Source organism: Portunus trituberculatus, chromosome 47, assembly GCF_017591435.1.
Source record: "Portunus trituberculatus isolate SZX2019 chromosome 47, ASM1759143v1, whole genome shotgun sequence".
Classification (NCBI taxonomy): domain Eukaryota; kingdom Metazoa; phylum Arthropoda; class Malacostraca; order Decapoda; family Portunidae; genus Portunus; species Portunus trituberculatus.
The window spans coordinates 4173691-4200139 of record NC_059301.1 but is presented as its reverse complement, the minus strand read 5'-3'; the positions used below and the strand labels follow the sequence as shown (position 1 = coordinate 4200139).

Here is a 26449-nt window from a genome sequence, read left to right as displayed (position 1 = left end):
ACCAGGGTTCTTACTGTTCAAGAGAAACAATTAATTAGACAAATAGAAAAGACACAGCAAAAACTTAATAATGCTGAAGTTGCTCATGCCTTTCACATCGTCTGCAAGACAGAAAATTTACTTCCTGGCTACACTAGCAAATATATATATATATATATATATATATATATATATATATATATATATATATATATATATATATATATATATATATATATATATATATATATATATATATATATATATATATATATATATATATATATATATATATATATATATATATATATATATATATATATATATATATATATATATATATATATATATATATATATATATATATATATATATATATATATATATATATATATATAATCTAAACCAAATCAAATAAACTGACTGTAGCATGAGGTAGACTGAAGTAGTGGTAACATATCATACGATAGCCATTCATATATCTTGCACACTCTAGTAATATAACTCAGAGTAGTTCAATAAGTTGTCTCCAAACGCAACGTTCCTCACTACGGAATGATCCAAATGTCTTGAAACTTCCCTATTAAAAAAAAAATTAAAGTCATAGAAAGATGTAAGTACAGAAGCAGGCAGGAAGTTCCAGAGTTTACCAGCGAAAGGTATGAATGATTGAGAGCACTAGGTAACTCTTGTATTAGAGAGCGGGACATAAAGGGGTGAGGGAAAGAGGAAAGCCTTGTGCAGCGAGGCCGCTGGAGGAGAGGAGGTATGCAGTTACCAGGATCAATAGAGCAGTTAGCATGAAAATAGCGATAAAAGATAGAAAGAGCTGCAACATTTCGGCGGTGAGAAAGAAGCTGAAGACAGTCAGTCAGAGGAGGGAAGTTGATGAGACGAAAAATTTTGATTCCACGTTATCTAACAAAACTGTGTGAGTGGTATCCTCCCTCCCCCCCTCAAACATGAGAAGAGCACGCCATACAAGGACGGATAAGGCTCTTGTACAGAGTTCGCAGTTGGAGGGGTGAGAAAAAACTGGCGGAGGTGCCTCAGAACGCCTAACTTCATAAAAATGTTGCGAAGCATTGGCAACGCTGCTCACCAATAATAGCGCACAGGCTCACCGCAGCCGCTCTCTCCTAACAGGCTAACAGGATTCTGCGTGCTGTCCCTCTTGAAGGAAATCACAATAATGTCTGGTAGTATCTGATATTACTCACAATCTGGGAAGCAAAATCAACTCGTGATGCACACACAGTCGAACTCTTGCGTTTTCCGGTGTAGCGATGATAAAACTGAATAAAAGAATAAATAACTGCCTGAACTCTCAATCCGTGCAGTGGGCGGGCGGCCTTGGTGACAGCAACTTACCAACTGGTAGAAGCTGAAATGTTTCACCCTCTTACGAGAAACAGATGCAATACTATACAAGTAACTCTTAGCATGGCAAACTCTCATCGGACGTCGTAGAGTCGAAGATCTGTGATTTTTTTTTTCCTTGATACGACATTTAACTAACTACCGGCATGGCGGGCTCTCATTGGATGCCCGTGACACGTGATTTATTGACACCATAGGCTGACAACAACCACTTAAGGCTGACTCGATGGAATGATGTGCTCTAAAACCATGCTGCTGCTCTGCCAAAAGTTTACCTTTAAAAATTTTTATCAAGTGAAAGGAAATTATTTCTCAAAAATTTTATCGAAGGAAGGAACTATAGAGAGGAGCAATAATTGTTTGTCATCTCTGTCATCTAACTTGAATAAGGGAACCAGTTTGGCAGATTTCAGAGGAGGATTATTGAGGAAGAATATTAGTGAAGCATATGGGAGGGTATGCCATAATACACACATATATATATATATATATATATATATATATATATATATATATATATATATATATATATATATATATATATATATGATGATATACATATGATGATATATATATATATATATATATATATATATATATATATATATATATATATATATATATATATATATATATATATATATATATATATATATATATATATATATATATATATATATATATATATATATATATATATATATATATATATATATATATATATATATATATATATATATATATATATATATATATATATATATATATATATATATATATATATATATATATATATATATATATATATATATATATATATATATATATATATATATATATATCTATCTATCTATCTATCTATCTATCTATCTATCTATCTATCTATCTATCTATCTATCTATCTATCTATCTATCTATATATATATATATATATATATATATATATATATATATATATATATATATATATATATATACCTATCTATCTATCTATCTATCTATCTATATCTATATATATATATATATATATATATATATATATATATATATATATATATATATATATATATATATATATATATATATATATATATATATATATATATATATATATATATATATATATATATATATATATATATATATATATATGATGAAACATATGATGATATATATATTGTGAGCTTTGATAAGTTCAATTTCAATCGTAAGCATCAGATACAAGAAGAAAAAGAACCTATATATATATATATATATATATATATATATATATATATATATATATATATATATATATATATATATATATATATATATATATATATATATATATATATATATATATATATATATATATATATATATATATATATATATATATATATATATATATATATATATATATATATATATATATATATATATATATATATATATATATATATATATATATATATATATATATATATATATATATATATATATATATATATATATATATATATATATATATATATATATATATATATATATATATATATATATATATATATATATATATATATATATATATATATATATATATATATATATATATATATATATATATATACAAAACAATACTAAATAACTACTTTTGCGAAGGCGACGGTTCCTTGCGATTTGGAGTGAAGTACCGTCAGCTACACTCACGTCACCAGCAGCCCCACCCTTACCGTCACCAGGGCACAGAAATGGCACGCTAGCTCTAATAGAGCACCAATGACTGCCGGCTCGCCAGCAGCACCGGGCCTTGGCTACCCCATGACGTCACCATTGGCGCCATTCATCAACAAGTCATCCCAGGAGTCTTCTGGTTGTTAAGTCGTTCTCTCCTTGACGATCAATTTATTATGACGGAAGAAAGCAATTTTTCCCGCATCCGTGGCTTGCTTTAGGAAAGAAAGTTAGCTTTACTTAATTTCTTGCGATGGCTGGAGCAGGTCTTCGTTGATAAAGATGCCCGTGTTCTTGAGCTTCCTATAGTTTCGAAGCACCATTTCACTGTTACAAAACCTCTCGAACCTTGCAAAGATTGTTTGAGTTACCGAAGTGAGTAGGTCCGTCCGCTGTTCTCAGTGATTTTTTTTCAGCAACTTTGGAATTTTGCGATGTTTTCTTCCAAGTTCCAACACTGCGGCTGTTCATGAATCCCAGTAGTCCTCTAGATTCCAGGTAATTATTTTTTTTTCAGGTATTCAGTTCGTTGGTTCATGGTGTCAATTGTTGTTTTGTTCTCTGTTTGGGATTCTCTGCGTACTTTTTGTTGGTACCTCAACGTGGGTGAATTCAAGACTTTATGAAATCAATAATAGTTCCCTTGGCTAATTCTATTCCGAAAATTAAGTTTTTCCACACTATATCTAGTGCAGTCTTTAAGATTTTATCCGGAGCCTCAAAAAGCAGACTGATAGCTTGAAGATCCATAGCAAATACAGCTGATGTCTCGTTACTACGTCCACACACACACACACACACACACACACACACACAGATAGTCAGCCAGCCAGGCATACAGACGGCCAGCCAACTAGTCACATAATCAGCCGGCCAGCCAACCAGTCACCTAATCAGCCGGCCAGCCAGACACCCACCAAGACAGACAATGCATGATTATAAATGTACACAGATACTTGTAAACACTGGCCTCCAGAGCCAGATCATCGTGAGCTGATGGACTCAAAAGAAGCGGTAATGTCCCGTATCGTGCCGCACAGCCATCCGCCATCAGCGTGTACACGATGCACACACTGATGACAAACCCATCCAGCTATCAAACACCCTCCACGGCACTCAGAAACATGTAATTCAGCACCAAAAAGCATAAAAATAAAAGAGAGGTTGCAAGAGGCCAGTAAACCTATACACTAAGTCTCTATAGAAAACCATACCTTCCTATATACACGTATCATTTCTTTCCATAATTTGATCTACTTTTCCAAGATCCTATTTACCCGACACTAATAACCTGATTACTGAGTCTATTCCAGTCATCTACCACTCTATTCAGGAACTAATTTCTCTCTCTCTCTCTCTCTCTCTCTCTCTCTCTCTCTCTCTCTCTCTCTCTCTCTCTCTCTCGCTGTTTATTTTTTCATATCTTTAAACTTCCATCAGACATATAATAACACGCTTCATCCAGTCCTGTCTAGATTAAAAATCCTATAAATTTTGCCTCTATCATATACAACAACCTTGATCTGCCAGCATATCAATAATACTGTACTTACGATTTACCAAAGCCATACCTATTGTACTATTTCCTTGTCCTTTAAGTTGGTTTTGTCTCATGAGCTGTGATAGTTGACAAGAAACACTGCAATAATTCCATACAAATACTAGAGCAAGAGGAGGGTGACGCCACAACACAGTGTAGTGGCTGTGCAGGTGCAGGGAACACGGGCCTTCAGTCAGGGTTGGGTCACGATCCGCCGCCCCAGGCCAAGGCTTTAATGGAAACCTACACGGAGCACAGCAGCGGCAGCCCGGGGACGCCGCCACACAGGCCGGCTGCGCGTCAACAATGCAAGGAGGACGTGGCAGTGCTCCTTTTATATTAAAGTGCGCTTAGGTCGTTGCTAATTAATTTCCGCCTCGTTAAATGAAATTGACAGGAGAGGAAGATCAATATGTTTGTAGCGAGTAACAGCCGGCAGGTATGACGCGCGGAATATACAGAAGGGAAGCGCCGTTCACGAGGCATATGGGAAATATTGTTTTCACGGTATTGGGAGACTACACCTTTAGCAAGCAAATTGGAACTGTCTGGCAGGCGGGGAGCAGGAGCGCTGCTTGATGGAATTCCACCTAAAGAAATTTTCTCCATCAAACAATCAAACCTGACCATTACTGTTGTTCCTAAAGGCGGTGTTATGAGAGATTCTCTTGCACTGCAACCGCCTCAATAGACTTAACAAAGGATGGGCAGCAAATCAACTAGATACTGGTATTTATTTTTCTATGTACCTTCCTCTTTTTCTTTCTCTCTCTGTTGATATTTCTACTATTTTAACTGCCTCCGGTGTGTGCTGCTCACTTTAAGGTACATCATATAGGTATTAGGCTTCACGCACCGCTTATGAAAGTGATCTGCGGAGAGACCAATATACTTGCACTTGCAAGAACTATTGCGTAAGGGAAATGTTTGTTTAGGCTCTGGTGGTCTTTTGTCAGCCATGGAAGCGGCGAAGCACTCCATCACCACTCTGCAACTCGTGTAACTTCATAGTAGCACTGTAGATCAATGAGGCTGTCTTTACTATCTTAAGGGAATTTTTTATCGCCGCAACAAAGGTCAGTTTCATCTCAGCGTCATCAGGGTCTGTGCAGCACTAGGTGGGAGACAGAGGTACAGAACAGAACACCCTTCAGCGTGGTCAAAAGTTGTCTCCACCCTTTGCATCTTGACGTGTGTTTACAGCAATGGTTCTCAACCTGTGCGACATACCACAGAAGTGCGCCGCGACTGGCCCCAAAGCGTCCCTCGAAAATTTAATGGATAGTATGTCTTGAATTTGCGCCTTGCATATGGCTGCCTCATTTTCACAATTTAGAATTTCAGAAATAAACCCAATAAGTAACTGTGAAATATATGAAAAATAAATAAGTGAATGAATAAATAAACATATAAATTAATATATATATATATATATATATATATATATATATATATATATATATATATATATATATATATATATATATATATATATATATATATATATATGGGGAAGCGGTGGCGTAGTGGATAAAGTGGTGAGCGTGGGACCGGCCAGACGTTCACGGGGAGGTTCGAATCCCACCACGTACCGCTTTGAAGCTATGCCATTTGTCGAGTGATTTAAAGTTACCTACATGTCACCAAGATACGCAGGATCTAGGTAGTTACACCGAAGATGCGCTTGGGTGGTGATATGGGCCCTAATATGGGTACCAATATAAATAAAATTACCTGCACCACTAATGGGCGGAAGCTTAAAAGCGTTTTCCCACAAATATACTCTTCAAGTATGTCTACAAGCGCTACAGGCCATAACGTAAAAAAACACACACACACATATATATATATATATATATATATATATATATATATATATATATATATATATATATATATATATATATACACACATTCAACATGAGTTTATTTCTGAAATTCTAAATTGTGAGTATATATATATATATATATATATATATATATATATATATATATATATATATATATATATATATATATATATATATATATATATATAATTACACTTAGTGCAGAGATGATGCGCCGTCAAAGTCCAGGCTGTATCACTAGTGCGCCACTAACTAATAAAGGTTGAGAGTCTCTACAGTCAGCTATCACACCCTTGGAAGACACACTTTCGTCCCGTTCATTTCTCTTTTTATTTACTTATCTTTTTCTCTTGCTGGAACACAAAGTATTCTGATCGGTAAATTCTGGTTAAGTCTAGTTGTCTACCACGCTTTTACTCGTTCCATTGGTAAACTTTTCTCGTAGTCATCCACAATTTTCACGAAAGTTTTGTTCTGTAATCTTTCACATATGCCTGTAACCTGAAAATAGAAAAGAAAAGAAAAACACTCTTATTCTCTCTTTCCAGTGTCAGTACAAATATCTATAATGATGTACAAGTTAACAAAGGACAACCGCAGCAAAACATCAAAGCACAGAAAACATTAAAGGTAAAGGAGATACGACAACTTCACCAGTTGTATGAATATGTGCACAGAGAAAGGATTCCATTGTCTGCTTGCAGCGTCCCTACTAATAACTTTTCACGACAAATGAAATGAGATGACATGACATGAAATAAGATGACAATATTCTTACAACTGGACTGAAGGATGGTGACCAAGCAGTGTTCTTCTACATCATTCATTAACTGTAATTATCTCCTTTTCACCTAAACCAATTTCTTGATCTAGTTTACCCTCATTAACGCATCCAGCTCCGAACCCCACAACCACAAAGCGACACTCCTTTATCCATCACCCACGCTCTCTCTCTCTCTCTCTCTCTCTCCTTCAGACCAGTTTGTCCCACAATGCCAGCTCGGACGAATCCAATTTGATGGTGGGTCGCTTAAGGCAATCCACAGATTCACAGCGGTCTTGTCTTTCTCAATTTTTACATCTGTCTTTATGCTGGTTTCTCTTTCTGTCTGCCAGCTACCTCAGCTGTGTGTGTGTGTGTGTGTGTGTGTGTGTGTGTGTGTGTGTGTGTGTGTAATTCACTGTTTGATCTGCTGCAGTCTCTGACGAGACAGCCAGACGTTATCCTACGGAGCGAGCTCAGAGCTCATTATTTCCGATCTTTGGATAGGCCTGAGACCAGGCACACACCACACACCGGGACAACAAGGTCACAACTCCTCGATTTACATCCCGTACCTACTCACTGCTAGGTGAACAGGGGCTACACGTGAAAGGAGACACACCCAAATATCTCCACCCGGCCGGGGAATCGAACCCCGGTCCTCTGGCTTGTGAAGCCAGCGCTCTAACCACTGGGCTACCTACCGTGTGTGTGTGTGTGTGTGTGTGTGTGTGTGTGTGTGTGTGTGTGTCACCTAGCGCCTCGATACCTTGGCCACTTCCTGGAGGTCACGATCTCCCAGGCGCCAGTGTTAAGGACGCTTTCCATCACATCCAAGTGTCCCTCTTAATATTGCTTCTCGCACTCGTCCCTGTTATTCTCCTCTCTGTCCGTGACCTTCTTAGCCCATCAATACTCAGCAAGAGGAGGCGAAAGATGACAGGGAGATGACAGAGAGATGAGAGAGGAGGCGAAAGTTAGTTACAAAGGGAATAAGTGGAAATTAAGAAGAGATTGTGAGAAGGAAGAGAATCTTCAAAAAGTCACAAATTACGGCAAGACTCGACAATGGAGATGAAGAGGAGGTGGAGAAGTAAGAAGAGGAGAAAGAAGAAGAGGAGGAGGAGGAGGACAAAAGAGGAGTCATGGCGGGCGAAGCGAAGGTCCTAATGATAGTGTTTATTACTGAAGCGTGAGGATCTAAGCATATTTTTCGTACTTTCGAACTTTCCCTCTCACGTTCGATCACCTTTTAGCTTCTCCGTTTTCGTTCTTTCCTTCAGCCATTCCCCGGAGACTTTAACAGATTGCCCCTTAAGGTGTGAAGTGTCCTGGGAGGAGGAGGAGGAGGAGGAGGAGGAGGAGGAGGAGGAGAGGAGGAGTAGAGTGACGTGAATGGCACAGATATGCAGCATTGAAGGAGGAGGAGGCGATGAAGGATCAGGCAAGGACTACAGGAGGAGGCGCAGAGTGGTGGGTGAAGGCTGAGGGCGGCTGCACATTAGCGTGAGAGCGAGGACAGGAAGCGCTTTGGCGAGTGTCTGCCAAGGACGACAAAGACTCCATCAGTCGGGGTCGGCGTGCCCTCCCGGGGGAACGCGAAGCTTAATGCTCTCTGATCGCTTTCTTAGGAGAATGTTTTAAGAGCATATGATGAGTGTGTGTGTGTGTGTGTGTGTGTGTGTGTGTGTGTGTGTGTGTGTGTGTGTGTGTGTGTGTGTGTGTGTGTGTGTGTGTGTGTGTGTGTGTGTGTGTGTGTGTGTGTGTGTGTGTGTGTGTGTGTGTGTGTGTGTGTGTGTGTGTGTGTGTGTGTGTGTGTGTGTGTGTGTGTGTGTGTGTGTGTGTGTGTGTGTGTGTGTGTGTGTGTGTGTGTGTGTGTGTGTGTGTGTGTGTGTGTGTGTGTGTGTGTGTGTGTGTGTGTGTGTGTGTGTGTGTGTGTGTGTGTGTGTGTGTGTGTGTGTGTGTGTGTGTGTGTGTGTAAAGGAAACAAATATCAGAACTATGTTGTACATTGGTCAACAATAAAGGGAGGTCCATGTTAATATTTTCAATGCATAACATCAAATTTCTATTCTTTGTTTCTTACAGTGAATTAAGAATTTTATTTGATGTAGAGAAAGGCAAAAAAAAAAAAAAAAAAAGTAAAAATAAAAAAGGAAAGCACCCACTATTTACTCAAACATTTCTTAAACAGGCGCCGTCACTCTCTGGACTCCTACCATCTGGGTGCCAAAAAGGTCCCCGCAGGTCTCACGAACATCACGCAGCATCGCATTTGGTTACTCTGTTATAAACGTTGACTCTTTTTACCGCTGTGGTTACCCTTTGTTTACATATAAAGCAGTGGAAAAAGAAAAAAATACACAGACGGGTGAAAAAATAGAAAAGGTTAGTTTTGATTCTCTTGACTGTAGTAGATAAAAAAAAAGTGAAATGTAGAAGCTGAATGAAGTAAAAATAGAAAAAGAAAACGGTCTATTAATAAAATGGCTCACTGCAACAACGGTCCACTCTATCCACCAACAAGGCAATACTTACAAATATCACTCTCTTTCTTTAGCGATGAAGGCTCCGGGAAAAACTAAAGCACTGAAAAAAAAAAAAATTCCGGCTAAGCTGAATGAGATACTGCTGCCCCGGAGTGTGAATTTGGGCACTCCATAAAATCTCTGAACATCCAAGAGATCCACACCTGCCTCCGTGCCACACAGTCACCGTCACCCTCTCGTTGTAGTAAGCAACGCGATGGAAATATGAAAATAAATTGGCCTTTTCTTTCGGATCCTCTACCTATTTCGTTTCTGTGGACATTTATCATATATATTTTCCTCTGTCCGGTCAACGCAATACATAAAAGAAAATACACAAACGCTAAAATACAATACATAGATGTTTTTTTTTTTCTTGATTTCCCTCTGAGCTCTTATTTGATGAAAATGCCTTATTGCGCAGTTATCATCAACAACTCTCGTTAACACTTGGAAATTACTGCAGTGAGTGTACAGTTTTGCCACAGTTGCAGGCTCGTCCCGCTGTACGTCATGACGCGGCTCGTCTCAGGAGTGTCAGTGTTCCCTGCTCCACCACACACCACCCAGGGTAAATCTTCCTTCGCGGCCAGAATTATGTCTCATTCACATCACTTTACCCGTTTTAAAGTCTCTCTCTCTCTCTCTCTCTCTCTCTCATTATGGAAGCATAGTTAAATGACTGATGGTTGTTTAGTGACTACCTTAAGACTATGTTAGATACACTGGATGTGGGAATGGATAAGTATATGATGGATATGATGAATATACATATAATGGATATGTTGGATATAATGAATAGCGGCACTGAAACCAAAGAACGATTCCAGCGTTCAAAAGTTTCGCTACGCTGTTATGATGAAATTCTTTTTGAGCTAATACCACTAATGATCATCACAACAGCAAAGAACAATGGAATAAAACAATACACACAAACCTCTCTATCATACACAGTGACTTGCGTATGGTGACCTTTGCATGACTGTCACGATTAAGTGCAATAAATTCTCCGCTATTCTCTCTGGTGCTGGGATTAGAAAGTTATCACATCATCTTAGCTGGACTCCACTTGACTTGCCATCACATATTTCAGTATCATTATAACAAATTGAGTTTTCGTGTTGCTTCCCTTAACGTGGGCGTCACTGTCTTGTTCATCACGGTGACAGTGTAGTGGTGATGGTGGTGGTGGCGCGGGTACACGTTACGTTCGTTGTAGTCCCGTGTACCGCCGTGTTTCTGTCACAGCAGCCAATGAGCAACGCGCGGTTGTTTTCCATGGACTTTGTGAGACAGGATCTAAACTTAATCCCCAATAGTCTGAGCAATAATAAAAAAAAAAAAGTTTCATTGTTGCAACGTCTCTTTAGTTTAGATTCAGTTGACTTTCAAAGGGATTCCACAGAATAAAACAATTCCAATTATAATTGAGATAAAGATTCGACTCGACTAGTTCTCAATGCTACTATTGCTTCTTGATTGATCAGTAAATTTACATGAGTATTTCTAAAATATTATATTTTGCTTCTTTTGTTGTGGGAACGGGATAGAAATTCTTCCGTTAGGTTCAATGTATTTTATCGCGGTGAATATTTTCCTCTACAGCAGCAGCGCCGTCAGGACAGAGTGAGTCAAGACCACGCAGGTGTTTAATTATATGCAAATCAGGAGATTATATGCACGGTGGGTGAAGGCTTAGATTAAACCTGTAACGTAAGAGAGAGAGAGAGAGAGAGAGAGAGAGAGAGAGAGAGAGAGAGAGAGAGAGAGAGAGAGAGAGAGAGAGAGAGAGAGAGAGAGAGAGAGAGAGAGAGAGAGAGAGAGAGAGAGAGAGAGAGAGAGAGAGAGATTCCGTATGTAAGTACACCAATTAATCGTCCTGAAACAGATAACACAACACGTCACCAACAATGGTTCCAAATATGTCAAATGAAACAAAACGATGGATCCCACCTGTCTTCAGTCACATAATTCAAGGGGACGGAGCAGTGTGTTCTCAAATGTATATGTTATGCAGCAATGAACATGAACCACACCTTATTTCATTCACCAATCTTTTCCCATGTTTTGCCGTGTATACCTTTATTACACTATACGGGTGTACATACGAATTGCAGCTCTTGTTTGCTAGAAGTTAATCTAAATCTCTAATAAAATGTATTAATACAATATGCTATGGAACTCTTAAGAAGAGGTCATAATGTGTTCTCCGGTGTCAATGAATAAAATGGAGAGGGCGGACGACTTCAGTTTCTTCGTTCACGTTGAAAGGTTTTTGTCTCTGCAACATTAATGAAGACAGAGCGGCGGGATGAAGGCCAGACCACGAGCTGCAAATAGAAACCTGACAGCATTTTATAGAAAGGAGGCAGTTTTACCTTAATTAAAGCACCTTAATATAAGTAATGAATAAAAAATCCGACATGTCGCTTTTTTTTAAGATCGTACACTGGTAAAGAAAAAAGTAAAAAAAAAAAAAAAAATTCTGTACACTTGACTCATTTCAGTGTGTGTGTGTGTGTGTGTGTGTGTGTGTGTGTGTGTGTGTGTGTGTGTGTGTGTGTGTGTGTGTGTGTGTGTGTGTGTGTGTGTGTGTGTGTGTGTGTGTGTGTGTGTGTGTGTGTGTGTGTGTGTAAGTGAGCTCTTAATTCCCCCTTTTTCTTAGTAATGAAGCGGTGGACTCATGATCGCCAGTCATACCTTCGCAGCGACAACATAACAAGTCGCACAGCTGGATCTAAAGGTAAAGCCGATCAGTGAAAACTTTCCCCACCTGGTGACCGGCAGCGATTATCATCTTACTCAGTGATAGGAGAGAGAGAGAGAGAGAGAGAGAGAGAGAGAGAGAGAGAGAGAGAGAGAGAGAGAGAGAGAGAGAGAGAGAGAGAGAGAGAGAGAGAGAGAGAGAGAGAGTTAACTTTTTACTAACAGATTTTCTTCCATAGTCAAATATAACTTTTTAAAAATATATTTTTTACTATAGCGAATGCAGTCTCTTAATTACCTGTGTTGTCTTGGTAAGATAAAATTAACCACTTGTTATCTCTGCTTTTCCACTTGTTCATGCAAACCAATGACTGTCAATAGCAAAAATGAAAGTTAATATAAGAAATTTCGGTGAAACTTTTGCTGTCACGTTATACATATAGAAAACTTTTGATAGAGTCTGGCATAAAGATTTGATTTCAAACTACTCTCCTACGGTTTCTATCCTTCTCTCTGCAACTTTATCTCAAGTTTCCTTTCAGACCGTTCTACTGCTGCTGTGGTAGACGGCCACAGTTCTTCTCCTAAATCTATTAATAGTTGTGTTTCAAAAGGTTTTGTCCTGTCACCCAATCTCTTTCTACTGTTCATTAATGATCTTCTTAAACAAACTTCTTGCCCTATCCACTCCTACGCTGATGATACCACCTTACATCTTTCCATGTCCTTTCAGAGACGACCAACGCCTCAGGAAGTTAACTGATCATGCATGGACGCCGCAGAACGCCTGCCTTCTGATCTTTCTAAGATTTCCGATTGGGGCAGAGAAAACTTAGTACTGTTCAATGCCTCAAAAATTCAATTCCTCCACCTATCAACTCGACACAACCTTCCAGACAACTATCCTCTCTTCTTCAATGACACTCAACTGTCTCCTTGTTCCACACTGAATATCCTCTGTCTGTCCTTTACTCATAATCTTAACTGGAAACTTCACATCTCATCTCTTGCTAAAACAGCTTCTATGAAGTTAAGCGTTCTGCGGCGTCTCCACCAGTTTTTCTCGCCCCTCTAACTGCTGACTCTGTACAAGGGCCTTTATCCGTCCCTGTATGAAGTACTCTTCACATGTTTGGGGGGTTTCACTCCCAGTTTTATTAGCTAGGATGGAATCAAAAGCTTTTCGTCTCGTCAACTCCCCTCCACTGACTGATTGCCTTCAGCCTCTTTCTCACCGTCGAAATGTTGCATCTCTTTCTATCTTTTATCGCTATTTTCCTTTTCTTTTCCTATTTTTTTTATTGAATGCTTGTATATATATGGTGTTTCAGACTATAGAATGTATTAGTTAGGTTTCTACTTTGGTGACAGCACATTGTATGCAAGTTAACTTTACAATGAAATAGGATTACTCCCTAACTAGGTTAGATATTATGTAAAACTATTTTTCTGCTCTTATTCCACATAATTTTAATTAAAACCGTCTGTCTTAGGAGTTTCGACTCGACAGACCATGCCTGACATATTTATTGATTGTAAATCTGCCTGTATCTTAAAATTGGTAATAAACTATACTTACTTACTTACTTACTGATCTTGCTAACTGCATGCCTCCCTTCCTCCTGCGGCCTCGCTGCACAAGGCTTTCTTCTTTCTCTCATCTCTATTCTGTCTAACTCTCTAACGAAAAAATTAACCAGTACTCTCAATCATTCATACCTTTTACTGGTAAACTCTGGAACTCCATAACTGCTTCTGTATTTCTGTCTTCCTACGACGAAGGAAGTTTCAAGACATCTGCTCCCTAATTTTGGCAAACCCTTCTTATCTTATCTTTTAAAGAACCAGCACTCAAGTGGGTTTTTTTTTTAAACATTGTGTTGCCCTTGGCTGGCCTTCTCTCCTACATAAAAAAAAAAAAACCGGCAAACAACAACAACAACAACAAAAAGACATTCATTCAATAAAAAGTGCAAGAAATACTACGTAAAACACTACACGAATCACAACACATCCTCTAGACCAAAGGTTCTCAATCTGGTGTTAGCGATCCCGAAGAGGTTCACAAGAAGATTTCCAGGGGTACTTAAATGGCTGATTTAATGATACATCCTTTGCAGAATACCTTTGCCTACTGAGTTAGTGTCAGTCACTAAATTAACATTCTGTTCGATGGCAAATTACTGGGGGTTCGGATAGATGGTCTTATAACTCAGAGAGTTCCTAACGAGAAAAAGGTTGAGAATCCCTGATCTATAGTCTAAAGGCATAAGCATTTCCTCCTACATTGCCCAGCCTACACCAATGAAAGATCCAAACACACCAATTGGCAACGTCCTTACCCAGAAAATGAAGAACACTTCATTGGAAAATTACTTTTTGAAAAATCTAGTATAGAAGAAAATAAAGAAATAATATATAATTTTTGGAAAATAAGAGAACATAAAGTAAAAAATTTAAATAATAATTAATTACAGCTACAGACCCAGACAAAACCCAAACCAAAACACATCAGGAAGTGCCGATATCCAGGCTACACTTCCGCCTATCAACTGAACTGAACTGAATACCATGTTCAGGCTATGGCAAGACAGAGCTTAGGAACACGGTGAAGAAAACACTACAGCACCCTCGAGCTATTTTTGTTTCAGCTGCTAATTTTATTTCTCATAAAGAAAACCGAACAAATATTGCTCTACTCATTCCTTGTGAAGAATTAACCTGTGCAGAAGCGAAGTGAAATGTGTGTTAAGGTTCTGTGCTGTCTTTAAGTCTCTAGAAATGAAAGATCTTGGTACACCAGACAATTATGTTTTATTCTATATTATGATGTTAGTCGTATAAACTCAAGTAACTATAAAGAAATACCATGGTAGAATAAGAACAGAAAAATGCTGGAAGGAGTAAAAGCATGGTAAATCAATAGATACATCGTAATGCAGTATTTAGAGACGACTACTCTGTACCGCGAGACGATGCTGACCCACTCCTGAATTAAACCAACCTGTGAACACTGAAAATGTGACAGTTTGGTCCTCTCCTATTGACATTAATCAAAGTATTACGATTTATTCACAATAGTAATATATTACGCTCAGACGGAACACGGGTCTTATACATAAACTGCCATCTGTAGACATATTTTTTTCTATTTCATGCTCTTAGAAAAAAAGCAAACTTAGTTTCCTTTATTTCCCTGATCACAATGACGTGTAAATATCAATGTTTCAAATATAAGGAAACACTAGGAGAGGACCCAAACTCCCGTTGAAGTTGCCAGATCCAACAGATATCGTAATATTTCACAGAAAAGACGGTCAACTGCATATCGTATATTTTTGGATATTCTTTTGTCACATAAAGAGATATCAATTTTGAAACATGTCTCTACGACAAAAAAACGCTATAATAGTAGAGTTAGGTTATAACTATGCATTCTTTTTTTTTATACCATCTAGCTCTATTCCTGGGAAAAAAATGACTTCTTCCTCAATTGATAACTCGAAGTTAGTATGATATTTTTTTTCTTTCTAGGTTAGTAAGTAGACTACAAGACACCATGAACATATGAAGCCCCGTAAATGAGTTTATTTTCATAACTTAGAAATCAAAGTCTGATAATGAGATTGTCCATTGCCAACCAAACTGTTCTGCATAGTCGTTTTCAGCGTCATAGAGACCTAATGATGTTAACTCATGGACAGTGGCCATCCTGACAGCGCGAAACCCCGGGGGGCTCCTAAGAAGATTTCCAGGGATACTTAGATGGTTGATCTAATAAAATCCTTTGCAGTACCATTGCATATTGAGTTCCATGTTCCATGTGATAATACTGGGGGTGTGGGTAGATTGTCTTATAACTCAGGGGGTTCGTAACGATAAAAAGGTTGAGAATCCTTGCTCTCAACACTCACAATATCAGAGTAATATCATTAAACATTACCACTGTCGCTAACATTATAAGCGCCCTGTCATCTCCAACACGGACGGAGGAGGGCTTTCCAAATACATATACCAGCCAAGACTCATCCATCACAAACCCAGCACTCCTCACTCACAGGCAATAGCTCCCAGAACGCCACGGGCCCCTAGCATGAGCCTTCCGTGCACCCCAGCTGTCATGCACATTCCTCAACACTCATCACTTGCTCTGTCACGTCCTCCCCATGCTAAGTCATTGCCCTGAGTTCAGGGTGGGATTGTGATCTCATCAGGTAAGTTGGTAGATAGATACGAAAATAGGTAGGTAGATAGATAGAGAGATAGATAGACAGATAGATACATAGATGAATAGATAAATGGATAGAAATTTGTGTAGATATTTACGTAGACGGATAAACTCATAAATATGTATCGACAAACCGGCATGGACTGAAAGACAGTATATAGATAGACAGACACAGATAATTGCACACACACCTGGTGGTGCAGTGGTAGCACGCTCGACTCACAATCGAGAGAGCCCAAGTTCGAATCCCGGGACAGGTCAGAGGTCATTTGGGCAAGACTTCTATTCAAATATGTGGTCCCTGTTCACCTAGCAGTGATTAGATGCCTGGTGTAAGACGGAAGCTGTGACCCGCTGCTAGGTAGGAGAAACAAACTCCAAACAAAATGCACTTGGGGTGGCATCACCCTGAGGCCTAGGCCGCTAGGCTTATCTGGTGCTATAAATAGCTGCCGCGTACCATATGTCAGGTGCCAACATGGGGGTTGTGTAAACTTAAGAAGTATGATTGTTAGTATTATACGTTATGTAAGGCATCACTTAAAAAAAACAAAATAGCCCAAAATTTAATTAAAAAAAAAAAAAAAAACTAAATAAACAGACAAATTGAAATTTACTAAACATGCGGGATGCAAAGTCTCATGAAATACATAAAACATAATTTCATGACACATTCCACTCCTTAGTAAAATTGTCACATTCCACTCCTTAGTAGAGTAAAGCAACTTTTCAAGGGTATGGTAATGTCACTCTGCCAGCTTTATTCTGAAACACTTCTATGCCGCACTTCCATTAATTTCCAAAGGGTCCGGCTGAAGTGACATTGTTTTTCAAGTAGGTGTTTACTGTTCTAGTGGAAGATTAATGACTTATACAGTACCAACAGGAAAAAACACTCTCGGGAACCTAGTTGAACATCTCTGTGGCCTTTGGAAATGGTTGTAGTGAGAGAGTGGAAGGTTTCTGAATACTGGCCAAGCATCGCCTCACTCCACAGAGAAAAGAACCATATTTTGAAACACTTCTGCCAGCACATCGACTACTCAAAAAAAACTTATCTAGTTTGAATACCGTGTTTTTAAGGATGTTTTCATAAGACTTCCACATTATTACGAAGAGAAACAATGCTGAGAACCCGGCTAATTATCTCTTTAATTATCATTACAAGATATCACTTTGCAATTTCCACATATTGAGTCCTTATTTCTAAAGGTTGCACATCCACACAAGTGTATAATTGACACCATATACAGACCTCCTAACACAAGTATTCCTGTTTTCTTGTTAACACTAGAACATATTTTAGAGACTGTGTCCATGTTGAACATCAAATGTTATATCATGGGTGATTTCAATATAAATCTTTTAACACATAGTGAAGACACTCAGAAATTTTCAAACCTATTTTATTCCCACATGTTTTTCCCTGTTATAAGCAAACCCACTAGAGTTTCAGAAAAGTCAGCCACAATAATAGATCATATGATATGCATAATCATATTTCCAGCGGTATTTTGTACACAACCATCGGTGATCACTTCTCGGTTCTTAGCTCATTTTCTGTGCCAATGCCCAATTTTCAGTCTGCGAAGATAAAACTTTCAAAAAGAATAATTTCCAACAACAATATTGATAATTTTGCAATAGAATTCACAGAGTTTGATTGGAAAGAGATTACAAATACTGGAGTAGATGACCATTTCAATACATATATGGATAGATTCATGCACCTTTACAACAAACATTTCCCTATAAGAGAATACATAATTAAGGAAAAACACACCAACAAACCATACGTAACTCAATGTATAAAAAGGCTCATTAAAGAACGTAACAGACTCCAAAAGTTATATGCCAAGTGGCCAACTACCTACGGAACTAGATTTAAAAGATACAGAAATACCCTAACTTCCTTAACTAGATCAGCAAAAGAAAATTATTATAAATCTAAATTAAAAGATAATGCTGAAAACAGTAAGAAAACGTGGGAAACACTCAATAATATAATGGGGGAAAATAGTCAGCAGCTTCCAACATTCATGAAGTTTTCGGATAAAAACTTGACAAATTATGAAATAGCAGAGTCCTTTAATCATTATTTTTGTAATACTGCTAATGATCGAGCTCAAAACGTTGAACATTCACCACTTTCTTTTGAGAGCTTTTTACCTGATCCAACCCCTTTTTCTTTCTTTATTCAGCCAACATGTCCATATGAAGTAGAAACTGTGATAAAAAACCTTAAGCTAACTTCCCCAGGTTACCATAACATAGATATAAAAGTAATAAAAAAATGCAGTAGTATAATATCACCGTATCTTGTCTACATAACAAACAAATCTTTCGAGGAAGGAGTATTTCTTAAAAAACATCAGGTAGCCGGGGTCACTCCCATACACAAAAAAGGCGATAAAACTCTTCATCTCAATTACAGCCCCATATCAGTATTACCATGCTTTAGTAAAATATTCGAAAAAATTATGGCTTCAAGACTCGTGGAATATTTACATAACAATTCATTACTGTCACAACATCAGTATGGTTTCAGAGCCAATTATAGCACAGAGTTAGCGGTCCACCAGCTTTGCCAACACATATACAATACTATCGACGATAAACAATACCAAGTTACCATATTTTGTGACCTAACGAAAGCATTATATTCAGTAATACTCCATATTACTGAAGAAACTTGATGTCTACGGAATTCGTGGACACACTAACAACTGGTTTAAAAGTTATTTAAGTCATAGACAGCAATATACTACAAACAACTCAGCATCTTCCTATGTTATCATAAATATTGGTGTACCACAAGGCTTAATTTTCGGTCCTTTATTGTTCCTTTTATATATTAACGACATTACACGCAGCACTAATTCATTAAAATTTCTTTTGTTTGCCGATGACACTAACATATTCATATCTGGGAAAAATGTTAATGAGTTGGAATATATAATTAACCAAGAATTGAGCCACGTGACAAACTGTATCAAATGTAACAAATTAACTCCCAATATTACTAAAACAAAGTACATGATATCCCACCCACTAATGACACAAACACCACAGATTAACATAAGAATTAACAATCTCTCACCCAAGTAAATGAAATACAATTCCTTGGTAATCAACTGGATAATTCCTTAAGGTGGAAATCACATATAGAATCCATAAAGACAAAACTAAGTAAAGTAACTGGTGTATTATACAGGATCAGAGACTATTTGGATGAAGACAGTCTTAAACAAATATACAACTCCTTAGCATATCCTTATATCTTATGTTGTGCCCTATGGGGGGGAGCTTATAAAGCGTATATCGACAGTCTCTTTATTGAACAAAAGAAGCTGTTACGCATCTTGTCTCGCCGCCAATGCTATGACCACACTCACCCACTCATCACAAGCTACAATTTGTTGAAATTGCCAGACATCACACACCTACAAACATGCTTATTTATGCACACAGCCCTGCACTCCTCTCCTGTAAATGTTAACTATATTGTAATGGACTGAGTTGGCACTAGACATACCAACTTACGAACACCGCTGTGTAGAAGTCACGCAGCAGAGCGTTGTATACCGAAGGAGCCAAACACTGGAATCAGCTCCCCCAACATATCAAGGAAACTACATCCCGCATTATATTCAAAAGCAAACTAAAATAATTTCTTTTAGGAAAGTATAAGTACATTTTTACTTTAATGCATGACATAATACTATATCATTGTGTATTACAACTCTTTTGTATTGACATTAGTATTACTGTAATCATTATTGCTATTACTGTTATTATTAATATCATTATTGTTATTATCATTATTACTATTATTATAATTATTATTATTATCATTATTATTATTATTATTATTATTATCATTATTATTTATTATTATTATTATTGTTATTGTTGTTATTGTTGGTATTGTAACTATCTGTATTACTGCGTGCTGTTATTTTTCTTTCTCCATTCCTACTATTAGTGATTTAATATTTCATTTTTGTTGTTTTAATCATTATTATAATACTATCATCATTATCATTATTATTATTATTATTATTAATATTATTCATCATGGTTTTTAATTTTAATACTGTCATCATTATTAGTACCATTATTTGTTGTTGTAATTATTACATTACTATTGCCGTTATCATTATTGTTATTATTATTATTACTAATCATGGTTTTTATTCTAATATTATCATCATTAGTGTCATTATTACAGTTATCATTATATGCTACTTCGTTACCATTAATTTGTCTACTTAGATATATACATGTGTGTATGTGTGTATATGTATGTGTGTGTATATATATGTATTTGTGTGTATGTGTGTGTGTATGTATGTTTTTGTGTGTGTGTGTGTGTGTGTGTGTGTGTGTGTGTGTGTGTGTGTGTGTGTGTGTGTGTGTGTGTGTGTGTGTGTGTGTGTGTGTGTGTGTGTGTGTGTGTGTGTGTGTGTGTGTGTGTGTGTGTGTGTGTGTGTGTAATTCACCTCAGTCGCCTACTGGTCACCCAGCCAGTCTTCCCCATTACGGAGCGAGCTCAGAGCTCATAGACCGATCTTCGGGTAGGACTGAGACCACATCAACACACAACACACACCGGGAAAGCGAGGCCACAACCCCTCGAGTTACATCCCGTACCTATTTACTGCTAGGTGAACAGGGGCCACACATTAAGAGGCTTGCCCATTTGCCTCGCCGCTTACCGGAACTCGAACCCGGCCCTCTCGAATGTGAGTCGAGCGTGCTAACCACTACACTGCGCGGTGTGTGTGTGTGTGTGTGTGTGTGTGTGTGTGTGTGTGTGTGTGTGTGTGTGTGTGTGTGTGTATGCATTTGTGCGTATGTGTATGCTTATATGTATGTGTGTACATGTGCACGTGTGTATATGCATGTATGTGTATGTCCATATGTTATTTGTGTATGTGCGCATGTGTTATCATTAGTTATTATTTATTACTTCATTATAATTTTTGTTTACGTGTGTGTGTGTGTGTGTGTGTATAATTCACCTCGGTCGCCTGCTGGTCAACCAGCCAGTCTTCCCCATTACGGAGCGAGCTCAGAGCTCATAGACCGATCTTCGGGTAGGACTGAGACCACAACACACTCCACACACCGGGAAAGCGAGGCCACAATCCCTCGAGTTATATCCCGTACCTATTTACTGCTAGGTGATCAGAGGCCACACATTAAGAGGCTTGCCCATTTGCCTCGCCGCCTCCGGGACTCGAACCCGGACCCTCTCGAGTGTGAGTCGAGCTTGCTAACCACTACACTACGCAGTGTGTGTGTGTGTGTGTGTGTGTGTGTGTGTGTGTGTGTGTGTGTGTGTGTGTACTTATATTTATGTATATATGTATTTTTTTTGTACTGTTAGTGTTATCATCATTCACGTTTCTATTTGCCCGAGTTTGGTACATAATGTACAGGTAGGACGGCTTCAACATGCGTTTATTGTCTCCTCAGGTTAATTACCAGGTCCACAATAGAGCCTTGGCTCACTGGACCTTGGCTATATAACACTAACAAGTATTAATATGTAATGTATTGAATAGGCAATAAAATGTATCAATATCAATATCAATATCAATTTAAAAATAGTCATGGTGAATGGTGAGAAAGTAGGGCGTTTCTGAATACCTTTCAAATTTGTTCATTAGAAAATCATAAGTACGTGTCTTCAGGAGGCTCAATCACGCGGCCTTTTTTATTCAGATTTCTCTCCGGCATGGCTCGTGGCTACATTTACCCTCCTCCTTCACTTTCAGCGCATTACTTATACCCTGCTACCTCATCTTTCTTTCCTCCACCGCTCCGTTTCATGACCCGTATTATCAAACCATCACTCTCTCATAAAGGCTGTTTTCTTTTCAAAGGCCACCGGAATAACAGCCAGCCTCTCACGGGTGTTCTTTTTCGTGAAAGGTGTAAAATTCTTGTTAAAATGTCAGGAAAATAATAGAAAAACATCTGAAAAATTGCAATATCTAATCATATTTCCCACCATTACCTGCTAAAAGTATATAATGGAGATAAGAGACAAGGAACGTTTATAAACACAGATTTGTTTGCGTCTATAATGACAAACCAGTTAAAAAAAAAATCATCCTCTTACTCTCACTAACTTCTCTCATTCACGAACCACAGTTAATTGGAGCTCAGTTAATTACTAGTAAGTATAAAACATGTTATGAATTATATACATTCACTCAGAAGCTACGATGAAATGTCCTGTACTTAGACCAGTGGTAATAGTTGGGAAGGTAAAGCCAGAAACTTGCCGTCAGTTACCCTTGGACGGGCTAAAGATTATGAAAGTCAAGCAGAATTTCACCTGAGTGTTGCTATGTGTCAAGAAAGCGGCGGCGAAGAGAGACAGTGGAGGTATTTTGAAGCTTGCTATACACACTCTCTCTCTCTCTCTCTCTTAGGAAATAACACTAAATTAAATCAGGTGAATTCTATTAGTGGCTGAAAAATTGCATTAACTTTGATTGGAGCTCTTTCCGCCTTTTTTCTTAAACTAACGAGCTGAATAATCTCTCTCTCTCTCTCTCTCTCTCTCTCTCTCTCTCTCTCTCTCTCTCTCTCTCTCTCATAAGCTCTCAGGAAGCAAGCCATAAGTTACCTGCAAAGTTGGTCTTCACAGGTGAGACGCAGCGGATTGTGAAGGTCTTGCTTCCTCTCAGTACTTTCAGACTAGAGCTGATCCTCTGTGTTCAGCTCTTGTGTGTCCCACCAGAAACGGGATGGATGATAATTGTGCTTACCCTCTGGCCGCACCCCCTCTCTCTCTCTCTCTCTCTCTCTCTCTCTCTCTCTCTCTCTCTCCGCTTTGATGTCATTGGGGGTAATTGCCTTGTTATTGTTCAAGTTATTACATTGTCATTACGCTTAGCAGGGATCTAGCGATAGGTTAAGAGGGTGTCTGCGTCTGCCTGCTAGTGGTGGGTGGGATGCGGGCTTTGCTGGTGCGGCGGGTGAATACTTGATGCTGTTTGGCCATTAAAGAGTGTTATGCTCTGAGGCGTCCATTGCAAGGCTTGTTAACGCCTTCATTAACGAGGTATTAGTTTAAAATTGTTCTTGGTATTACTTGCATCAAGTTTATGGTTGTACTTGTTTTCTTTTATATTCAGGAATTAAAAGTTATCTCTAGTTTTCTACACGCAACATTTTTGTTTTGATTCACATTGTATTCTGACAAACAATTGGTGACTCTATGAACTTTATAATCTGTCAGTAATAGCGAATGATTGTACGACTGCAATGACCAAGAAAATATCGACCTTTTAGCTGCTTACCGATAGAGATACACTGAGAGAACCCTGTTAACTTTTCTTCCCTCTACTTAATGGTCGTATTTGGATTACTCATGCAGAATCTATTTGGCATCAAGTCTGTGTGGCTTCCAAGAGGTCTGGATTAGTCACTATCGATTTGCCGTCTCTTGTAGACACTATATCCGTCTGAGTAATCTGCTTTGTTCTACTGAACTGGATAACTATATAGCGGTAAATGGAAGCAGGATTCGTCTCGTCTTGAGTTCTTTTTAATAGGATCCAGTGAAGCTTGATGGAGTTTTCATGTGCTTTTATGATTTTTAAAGGATTATACATTATGGCTGAGGAAAGAGTATAATGAGAATCCGATTAATTGTATCCACGGGTTTTTTAGAATATTCCTCCTGAGAGCCTATGTGATTAAAAATACGAGAATAAATACCGCTGTCTTACAAACGAACTGAAATAATATGTTTAGTCTGCTTCTGTACATATTTCCATCTTCCTACGACTTGACTTCTCTTAAGAGGGAGGCTTCAAGACACTTGTCCTTCACTTCTGGATAACTCTTATGAACTTTAAGGGAACTGGAAACCCAGTGGGTCTTTTTTTTTCAATCTTTTGTTGCCCTTGGCCAGTTTCCTCTCTTGCATTAAAAAACAAAAAGCTACAAATAACAATGTCTCTACGTGTGGACCACTGATACATCCTCGCGCTGTCAAGGTCTTGGCATTAGTATTAGTATTAGTGACACCTAACAATCATTCAACATTTGACTAGCTGCTCCACACAGGTGGTGCTCTATTTATGGAGCTAATAAGTGACTGGACGAAAACACGGTTGCTGCTCGGACCTGAACATCGGGTTTTCACTAAGTATGAGACAAGGGCAGCGGTGTAATGAATGTTGCCCACAAACGTGCTGACCAGAGCCTCGCTAACTTTGCATAGAGACAATTGTTACTCGACTAAATATTTTTCTCTTATAATTGTGAAGGAAACACGCTAAGGGTGCAAAAATCAAGAAAAAAAACTAGTAAACTGTTGCTCCCAAAAGAATACAGTACAGAAAAAGCTAATTCTTACACCTCGACATTCTTTTTTTCTTTCTTTCTTTTAAATGCGGAAAACGGTGAAAAAGCATAAATTAAAACTAAATCGATGTTAAAAAAAGTAAATAGTTCTAATACCTTGCTTTCTTTTCTTTCTCTTTTTTTTTCCAAGTCGGAAGGACCACAAAAAAGGAACAAAAAGTTGAAATAACCGACCCCGTTCTCGCCAAGTTTCTGTTCACTAAGTAATGAAATAACTGATAAGACCAAATCGGAGGTCCATTTTGCTCAAGAACGATGAACTGTGGTGTGTGTGTGTGTGTGTGTGTGTGTTGAGAGAGAGAGAGAGAGAGAGAGAGAGAGAGAGAGAGAGAGAGAGAGAGAGAGAGAGAGAGAGAGAGAGAGAGAGAGAGAGAGAGAGAGAGAGAGAGAGAGAGAGAGAGAGAGAGAGAGAGAGAGAGAGAGAGAGAGAGAGAGAGAGAGAGAGAGAGAGAGAGAGAGAGAGAGTAGGAGTCTCAATGGAATGACGTAATGAAACAGCCTGTGCGGGGCGTGAGGAAAAAAAAAAAAAAAAAAAAAGACGACACGTGCTGGATTCTCTCTTTACTTTTACTTTCAACTCTTTCACTGCTACTCTTGCTCCTTGCTGCCACTTACCAGGAAAAACTCTCTCTCTCTCTCTCTCTCTCTCTCTCTCTCTCTCTCACACACACACACACACACACACACACACACACACACACACACACACTTACAAGAGTTCGTAAGAGGCTTATTTTACTTTTTATATACTAAAAAAAAGTTTGCATGGACACACAAACAAGAGAGAGAGAGAGAGAGAGAGAGAGAGAGAGAGAGAGAGAGAGAGAGAGAATTTTGCCTTGTTATATTATAAAAATTCATGCATATAATAGAAAGTTTATTTTTTACCTTTTTTTTATGCAACGAAATAAACAAAAAGTAAAATTGAAATTGAAGAGATAAAATATATGAAAAAAGAAAGAAAGAAAGAAATATTTGCATGGACATAAAAAGGATAGCTCAATTGTGCCCTTTTTTTTTTTTTTTTTTAAGTCCGGTTTCCCTATTACATTGTGCCTTTCATAGTGCAAACAAAATTACTTTAGTGACTCGTACATCCAAAAGCGTCTAAAAATACCTATAGATGAATACGGCACAAAACAACAACAACAACAACAACAACAACAACAACAACAACAACAACAACAACAACCGAAAGTACTGCGATGAAAAATAAAAAAAAAAAAAAAAAGAGAATAAACATCACATGATAATCTCCCCTTTAATAACTCCTTCGCTGCTACGGTCGCCTTTAGTTAACATTGGGGACAGTACAGGAGTATGTAATTAACATGGGAATATGGAGGAAAAAAACAAACAAGAGCTTAT

General features: G+C 37.9%; 1 protein-coding gene across 1 annotated transcript in view; it reads right to left on the bottom strand.

The window, feature by feature from the left end:
- Positions 1-5800, bottom strand: part of LOC123520781 — a 61327-nt gene extending 55527 nt beyond the window's left edge. Inside the window, exons 1-4 of the mRNA XM_045283369.1 lie at positions 5731-5800; positions 5435-5487; positions 4024-4168; positions 2994-3155 (exon numbers count right to left, since the gene is read on the bottom strand). Coding sequence (XP_045139304.1) covers positions 2994-3155; positions 4024-4168; positions 5435-5487; positions 5731-5800 — 430 coding nt within the window. The remainder of the gene's footprint in view (positions 1-2993; positions 3156-4023; positions 4169-5434; positions 5488-5730) is intronic.
- Between the last annotated feature and the right edge of the window lie 20649 nt (positions 5801-26449).